This window comes from Notolepis coatsorum (assembly GCF_963971535.1).
Source record: "Notolepis coatsorum genome assembly, chromosome: 3".
Classification (NCBI taxonomy): domain Eukaryota; kingdom Metazoa; phylum Chordata; class Actinopteri; order Aulopiformes; family Paralepididae; genus Notolepis; species Notolepis coatsorum.
In genome coordinates, this window is record NC_140167.1 from 2,977,170 (window position 1) to 2,986,606 (window position 9,437).

Sequence of the window (9,437 nt, forward strand, 5' to 3'; positions counted from 1 at the left end):
TATTTAGAGCTCTCGTCGTGTAGGTTTTCTTGTACGTTAGCGTCACCAGTGTCGTGTCCAGATGTATCCACTGTCGCACACGCAGTGGTGGAAGATGAGATGAGGTGAGGTATTCCTTTAGAAGATATGCCGAAATTCAGGGGCGTCATAGCTGCTGCATGGGGGGAGGGGGGGGGGTACAGGCAGGGGCGTAGCTGGGGGGGGGTAGCTTAGGATGATTCCAAGGGCCCAGCACTGAGGGGGGGCCCCAAAAAATCACTCAGGTGTATTATTGATGCTCTCATTGATACTATGTTTGTTTCTGAAGTGTGTGTGTGTGTGTGTGTGTGTGTGTGTGTGTGTGTGTGTGTGTGTGTGTGTGTGTGAGATATATAGAGAGAGAGGGGGGGCTTTGGTAGACTATTGCATGGGTCCATTCATTGAAGATGAACGCAATGCGACATCCTTTACTAGGCTCACCCACCAACAGTGCAGGTGCTGAACTGCTGATCCGAATGTATAGGTAAAAACTAGGGATGTCCCGATCGCCTTTTTTTGCTTCCGATCCGATCCCGATCATGTGATTTTAAATATCTATCGATCCGATCGTTTCCGATCCGATCTTTCACATTAGTAATCAATTTTGACGCATTTTTGTCAGAAACTGGCAGAGCGAGACAAGCCCATCTGTTGCCTATAATAGTCCGGGGCGCGAGAGCGGAGGCTTTTGTTATTACATTCACCCTGAGAAATGTGCTTCTGCTTCATATGAGAAATATTAAAAGTTTCAATATATGTTTGCACATTAGTATACATTCAGTGTTCGACTTACGTAATGGTCCATTCTGGTCTGAAACGCCGACGATAATCCTCAGTCACGTAACGTTATCCTCCAGGTGAAAATTTAGTCTGAAAACTTCGCCTCCAGCCTGCTGCTTCATGAGTTTTTCCTCCACGCGGAATCTCCTCCTTGCAAACATTGCAACTGGCTTGACTTTCTATTTTAAAATGCTTAGTTACAAACCTCTGACATTAAGTCTAGCTGCTCAAGTCAGTGGATATTAACCGTGTTTCGGGAGCGACGTGTTGTTGTTGTGGTCGCGTGTAGCGTGTAGCGTCTAAATTAAAGGGAATGTTTGTTGCAACAGTGAAAATTAAAGGGGAATGTGTTTGTTGTGGATAATTATTCTGCTCTGTGTGACAATAAATACATTAATGATGATATATTATATGTAATTTAAAACCAAAACTAAGGCCTCCGTATGAGTTTAAGACGTGGACATGGTCATGTTTGTTGAATAAAATTTTTCTTTTTTTGACTGCCGATTTTTATTATAATTTTTTCCCGATCCCCGATACTCTGAAAAGCACGTGATCGACGCCGATTCCGATCACGTGATCGGATCGGGACATCCCCAGTAAAAACCATATTATGCGTTTTCATCAATAAAAAAATGGCCAAAAAAAATTCGCTCGCGCACTTACGCGCGCTCGCATTCACTGGGGGCCTACAAATACATTCTTTCATGGGGCCCAGAATCTGGAGCTACACCCCTGGGTACAGGTATGGGCAGCTTGTATGCTTTCTACAACGCAGTTGGGCGATTTGCGAATCTGATTGGCCAGGTCATTTCTGGTCATGTGACATGTACGCCCAATCCTGGGACCGCAAGTGTCTACACTGGTTAAGCTTAGGCGCTCTTTCGAAGTCGGTTAAGGTTAGAGTTTGTCTTAGAGCATGGCGATAGAACGCCAGGTGCTTTGCAGGCTGTTCGACGCGGAAATGGGCAAAGACACAGCTCGTCACGCTATTGGGCGCACATGTCACATGACCAGAAACGTCAGTGGCCAATCGGAATCGCAAATCGCCCAACTGCTTTGTAGAAAGCATACACGCGTATGGGCAGTGTAATGGTCGAAGCCTAGAAGGACATAAATAATAGGCAATGAAATTAGAGCTGAATATAAACATATAAACATGAGAATAAATTAACCGTGTAAACAATTAATTACCTCTGAATATGAGAAAAATAAACAGTGTAAATAAACAAAGGTGCAGATGAGGGTCTGTGTATGCCCCATCGGTTATATTATACGTTACAATAAAATATAGCGATAAAGAATTTGAATCTGAATATTTATATACTCTTGAGTAAAAGTAAACGTGTACTCTGTGATGTATATGTGTCGTCTTGTCTCTTCTACATTTATTTGGGGGGAAAAAAACATTGGCGCTTAATTTTTAAATGATAGGGCGCAGTCGCATACGGTTGAGTAAAAATACTTTCTCTGCAATTGTATGTATTGAGCTGTACAGAAACGGTAAAAATACTTAAGACGAAAGACGGACGTCTTTCTCTGGTCTGCATCCCCTTAACAATTTTATGTATTGAGCCGTACTGTACTGTACCCATTCTGCAATCTGTTCATAAAGTTTTCAATCAATCAATACTTAAAAATGACTTTGAAATACTTTCCATCATCACTGATATCAGGGATATATTATATAGTGTTTTCCTCCATGTAAACTCTGAGATCAGTAGATAGACATCTATAATCTATCTATCATGGATACATGATGGAAACGCGCTGTCAATATCCCATAATAATAACCAGGAGGAGTCGTTATATGAACAAACTGGTCAGACTACTGCTTGACCTTACTCCTAGAACCCACCTCACCCCTGCCCACTTTGACAACCTAGGATGGCTTAGAGTAGATGACAGAGTACAGCAACTTGCAATGGGCCTGGTCTACAAGATACACTACACGACCAAGGTACCCATGTACATGGCAAAATACTTCCCAAAGGTCAGTGAATACCACGATCACAACACCAGAGGGAGCTCCACAAATCATGTTAAACCCAGATTCGGCTCAAATAAGGGACTAAACACGTTTCGCAATTATGCCACATCAATGTGGAACGCCCTACCCAAAGTGGTGTTCCACAAGGAAGCATACTAGGACCGCTACTGTTCCTAATTTATGCAAATGACATGTCGTCAGCTTGTGACTGCAACTTGTTCCTGTTTGCGGACGACTCAGCCCTGCTGGTCTCTGACAAGAACAAGTTACAGGTTGAAAAAACCCTCAGCTCGGAACTAGGCAGAATCTGCATATGGCTCGCTGATAACAAACTATCATTACACATGGGCAAAACAGAGTCCATTCTCTTCGGTTCAAATAACAAACTCAGCAAGACCGACGGCTTCTCAGTTACAGTGGGTGACAATATTGTCACAAGGAAAGATGAAATTACCTACCTGGGTTCCATCCTAGAGGCTAATCTCTCCTGTGACAAAATGGCATCCAATGTAATAAAAAAAGTCAACCAACGAACTCGATTCTTGTACCGGATCTCCTCTCTGGTAAACAAGAATACCCTGAAGACTCTGGCAGGAGCACTCATTCAGGGGTACTACGACTATGCTTGCACCTCATGGTACCAAAGCACCTCAAAGGCGCTAAAAACAAAATTACAAACATCTCAAAACAAACTGGTCAGACTACTGCTTGACCTTACTCCTAGAACCCACCTCACCCCTGCCCACTTTGACAACCTAGGATGGCTTAGAGTAGATGACAGAGTACAGCAACTTGCAATGGGCCTGGTCTACAAGATACACTACACGACCAAGGTACCCATGTACATGGCAAAATACTTCCCAAAGGTCAGTGAATACCACGATCACAACACCAGAGGGAGCTCCACAAATCATGTTAAACCCAGATTCGGCTCAAATAAGGGACTAAACACGTTTCGCAATTATGCCACATCAATGTGGAACGCCCTACCCAAAGCTGTAAAGGAATGTGGATCACTACCCACTTTCAAAACCTCTCTCAAGAGACACCTACGGGAGACTGCAATTCAACACTGGCCCCTGTAAATATCCTAACCCAACCCCCTCCAATGTACAGTCATTTACCTAGTATGGTTTTGTCAATAGTCCAATGTACAATTTTGTTTGTTTGTACAGAGTCTCCCCCCCCTCAATGTACAGTTTTGCTTGCTTATACAGTGTGCCCCCCCAACCACCTCCAATGTAAATTACCCAGTATGGTTGTCAATATCCCAGTGTACCCAACCCCCCCCACCCAACCTCCTCCAATGTACAGTTTCTACGTCAAATGTATATACTCCCTTTTCTTGACTCCTTCTGTATCACAAACAGTACTGTATTTGCAAATCTGGTATGTCATAAATGTATAGATGTAGCAGTACTGACTATCTGTATGTCATATATGTCCTGATGAATTGAAAATGGGGGACCCTGGTGTAAACAAGACGAAAGTCTTTCTCTGGTCTGCATCCCCTTAACAATTGTGTGTATTGAGCTGTACTGTATTGTACCCATTCTGCAATCTGTTAATAAAGTTTTCAATCAATCAATCAATCAATTCAACCCGCTCCGCCTCCTCCCTGATGATCTGCAGGCAGCAGGAAGTTTCATTCTCCGGCAGAGAGTTGGAGGAGCAGCGGCTCAGAGGCGCAGGGCCGCCGGGGACTGACGGCGTGACTTTACCCCGTTTATCGGGACAATGTGCGAGGATTTATGATGATGATGCGTTCGCGTGGATTATAGTTTCCAGTGTTCCAAGGATTTCAAGAAGAACAGATCATCATCATCATGGCTAATGTGAAAGTTGCTGTCCGGGTCCGTCCTCTCACTGCAAGGTAGGTTGTTTTATTAAAGCTTTTAAAAACTGCATTCGTGCTTTTAATCGGTCAACTGTCTAATCATGGAAGGAGTCCAGGTCAAGTGGACATAGATATGAGGGATTATTAATTATGATGATCCTGCTGCTGCCTTCTCGGCGCCTGTGTTGCTCTCCGTGGGAATATTGATCTGCGGTGACGACCAGACGCGCTACTTTCTCTACAGTCATGTTATAACAACCACTTGCATTGTGTTGCTACGTCATACCACGTCATAGTATATACATACAAAATGTATATACTCTTTTCTGGACTCTTTTTGTATCACAAACAGAAACGGTACTGTATTTGCAAATCTGGTATGTCATAAATGTATAGATGTAGCAGTACTGTCTTATCTCTGTAAGTGACAAGTCATATTATGTTATGATGAATTGAAAATGGGGGACCCTGATGTAAACAAGACGAAAGTCTTTCTCTGGTCTGCATCCCCTTAACAATTGTGTGTATTGAGCTGTACTGTATAATGTACCCATTCTGCCATCTGTTAATAAAGTTTTCAATCAATCAACTCTCTTGCTTTCTCTCTATCTTCTTTCCCCATCTCTCTGTGTGTCCCTCTCTCTCTGTGTTTCTCTATCTATCTATCTATCTATCTATCTATCTATCTATCTATCTATCTATCTATCTATCTATCTATCTATCTATCTATCTATCTATCTATCTATCTATTATGAATTGAAAATGGGGGACCCTGATGTAAACTAGACGAAAGTATTTCTCTGGTCATTCATTCATCTATATCTATGTATCTCATTCTCTCTCTCTTCTCTCTCGCTCTCATAGAATATAATATAATAGAAGTACTTTATTAATCCAGAGGGAAATTCAGCGCCACACAGATCGCACAGACACTATAAACATTTAGGTATAGTCAAAAATAAGAAAAGATGTACATTCTAAAATATACAGTCCAAATATATATACGGGTTCCATTAAATGTCACAGATGATGACTGATGAGATGAGAAGTCTTGGGGTACAAGTTACACAACTGTCAGAAGTGTGTGTGTGTGTGAGGGAGAGAGAGAGAGAGTGTGTGAGGGAGAGAGAGAGAGTGTGTGTGAGGGAGAGAGAGAGAGTGTGTGTGTGTGAGGGAGAGAGATATAGTGTGTGTGTGTGAGGGAGAGAGAGTGTGTGAGGGAGAGAGAGTGTGTGTGTGAGGGAGAGAGAGAGAGTGTGTGTGAGGGAGAGAGAGAGTGTGTGTGAGGGAGAGAGAGTGTGTGAGGGAGAGAGTGTGTGTGGGGGGTTATCCTCCAGTACAATCAAGTACACATTACATTGTCCCACTACTGTTTAAAGCTGTCTATGGCTCTTCAGAGTTATTATTATTATTATTATTATTATTATTATTATTATTATTATTATTATTATTATTATTATTATATATATTTTTTTTTATGTGGCCAATATCAGATTCCAGTGTGAACGGGGTCACATGCTCCTGAACTGACCCACGTGCACAAAATGAACAATAAAGAAGATGGACGTACAAATTGTGACATCATGATGAATGTCACATGACACGTTCTTCAGACTGAGGTCGCATTACAAACAAATCAGACCTGTATATCTGATTTAGGACCACATGATGATACTTATGAAAGTGGCCCAAACCAGAATTGAATCAGATTCCATGTGATGTGTGCTGTTGTTCTCACACTGTCCATAATCAGATCCTGAAAGAATCAGATCTCAGTCACACGAGCAAAGAAATCAGATTTGGGCCACTTTTCCTCTGCAGTGTGAACGGAGGCTATATGCGAACCATCTCGTGAATGAATGAATGAAAACTTTATTGAACAGATTGCAGAATGGGTACAATACAGTACGGCTCAATACACACAATTGTTAAGGGGATGCAGACCAGAGAAAGACTTTCGTCTTGTTTACATCATGGTCCCCCGTTTTCAATTCATAGTGACATTTATGACATACATGACATACATGACATTTATGGCATAGGGACATACATGACATACAGGTATACAGTACTGTTACATTTGTGACATATATGATATGCAAATATACAGTACTGTTACCCATAGATCCTAACAGAGAGTATATACATACGGTGGGGAGGAGACTGTCTATTAGGGGGGGGGGGGGGTCTATAATGTTCTATAATGTTGTCCTTATGGCACGTTCTCCTCTATACACAGCCACACCATGCAAGTGTAATAAAGTAGACTTATATTAGAGCGCATTGCCTTCACTTCTATACAGCCACACCATGCAAGTGTAATAAGGTATAGGCTTATATTAGAGAGCATTGCGTTCGCTTATATATAAAATAGACTTTCATCTTCATTGCATCTTTTTCTCATTTACTTTTTAGATTTCACTTACTTGGCTTTTTAACCCCTCCATGCCTTGACGAGATGCAATCATGGAAGGAAAAGAAAAAGGCCCAGACTTTACGGTGCTGTTAAAAGCTATAGCGTTGAAGTAGCACAGTAAGGCCAGTGAAGTGACTGTACTGCTATTAGGCCAAATGACTACAGCATGTTGGAGTTATAGGTCTTCAGGGGCTGGAACATGTTTGCAAGCTATACTGTATATATGGAATTAACACATGTTAGCAACCCCCAATGTGTTTTACCTAAGAGCTGCTACAGTGTCCCTTTTGATAAAGCATTATTCGAGCTATGAAGGCACGGACAATGATTCTTTCAGACGGTCTTCCTCCTGTTTTACATAACAAAGCCGGGCAGCCTTATATAGCTGATGCGTTGATGCGTCACCGACGTGCAAATCTATGCTTCCTGGTCATAACATTATGAATGAAGAAAATGGGGGACCCTGATGCAAACGAGACGAAAGTCTTTCTCTGGTCTGCATCCCCCTTAACAATTGTGTGTATTGAGCCGTACTGTATTGTACCCATTCTGTAATATGTTAATAAAGTTTTCAATCAATCAATAGGCAGCCCTAAGGTTCAGGGGGCCAGTTTCAAGGTCAATTATGCACCCCCCCCCCCCCCCCCCCCCCCTCGATGTACATTTACAGGAGAGTGTAAGCTTGGACATATGCCTCTCTGACGCACACGTTCGCTCTCTCTCTGTAACTGCTCTCAGGAAATTCTCCCTCTCTCTCAAACACACAAACACGCACCCTCAAACACACACACGCACACACACACACACACACACACACACACACACACACACACACACACACACACACACACACACACACAGACTAAACCAGTGATTTTTTTTTTTTTTTTATTATTTTATTATTTTTTAAACAAACATATAAACAAACATGACAACACACGATAAGATATACAAGCATTAATTGTCAGGGCACATCCAATGAGATCACATTTTAGTTAGTTGTCTTATATAAGATATACCCCTAATACCTGTTATCTAAAAAAACCTACACACATAAGCTCCAGCTCGAACCCCCCCCTCCCGGACCCCACCTTGAGAAGTACCTCCACTATCCCTCGCACCTAACCAGACACTACCATTATAAGCTAGCTTTTATTCTCTCCACCACTTCTAACCACATTGACATTTTGGATTCATTGAGACCCAGAATTCTTGCTGTAGATATTTCATGGTAAATTACATCGAGATATGTAAGAAACCAAACTTTACGGCACATTTTTTCCGGTTGAAACCAGCGTGATGCGATCAGCTTTTTGGCTACTGTGATACCCGATAAAACCAATCTCTTTAGCTGTGGATTCACTGCAAACTCAAAAACATCATTCAATAATAATACCGAGGGGTGTACAGGTATATTCCAAGATACGAGTTTTGATATTTGTTGGGTCACATCTTTCCAGAATGCCTTAACTGGTGAGCAGTCCCAATACATGTGCATAAATGTCCAGGGCGCGTTTGTTTTGTCAGTCCGGGGGGGGGGGCCCTGCTAGCGAGTGGGGCCCCTTTCAGTTGAAACAGGTGAAACGTAGCTAAGGCCCCCTATGTTCCTGGCGCTTGTTTTTGTGTGTGTGTGTGTGTGTGTGTGTGTGTGTGTGTGTGTGTGTGTGTGTGTGTGTGTGTGTGTGTGTGTGTGTGTGTGTGTGTGTGTGTGTGTGTGTGTGTGTGTGTGTGTGTGTGTGTGTGTGTGTGTGTGTGTGTGTGTGTGTGTGTGTGTGTGTGTGTGTGTGTGTGTGTGTGTGTGTGTGTGTTACTGAGGATGGACAGATAATGTTGATATTTAAACATGAATACATAATAAATGTATTCATGATCATCATGCAACATAAAACAATTGTAGGAAGTTTGGGAGAGGAAGGGGTTTTAGCTTGCGTGTTGTGAGTTCCATAACATTTTACTTAAAGTTTAAAGCTCAAGAGGGCGGCTAGGTGGTGTAGTGGGCAAGGCACTCGCCACCAGTGTGGAGACGCTAGGATTCGCGTGTTCGAATCCAGCTCTCCACATTGTTTTCAGTTTAGCTGGTCGTCCGCAGTAATACACATTGGCCGTATTACGGGGAGGGAAAACTGAAGGGTGGGGATCGAACGTTGTGAACAAGCGACTCCTACAAGTCGGTTGGTGCGCCTGCGCAGTAGAATCAGGAAGTGTCGGGGGCAGCGTGAGCCTCCCACGCGTTACTCCTCGACACTGAGAGATCGAGCTGCGCAGGTGAAAAGATGCGACTGCTGTTACCTCAAGTACCGGAGGGGACTTGTGCTATGTATGACTTAGTCCACATTGCAGCCGGCTTGTGGGAGGCAAGAAACAGCGTTCGTGACAGGGGAGGGTTGAATTGGATG

The 9,437-nt window shown here is 42.8% G+C and overlaps 1 protein-coding gene across 1 annotated transcript in view; it reads left to right on the forward strand.

Moving 5' to 3' along the window:
- Nucleotides 1–4,614: 4,614 nt before the first annotated feature.
- LOC311225119 (stAR-related lipid transfer protein 9-like) overlaps nt 4,615–9,437 on the forward strand; it is a gene marked incomplete at both ends in the record, with an annotated part of 72,134 nt that continues 67,311 nt past the window's right edge. Inside the window, one exon of the mRNA XM_084310324.1 lies at nt 4,615–4,661. Coding sequence (XP_084166450.1) covers nt 4,615–4,661 — 47 coding nt within the window. The remainder of the gene's footprint in view (nt 4,662–9,437) is intronic.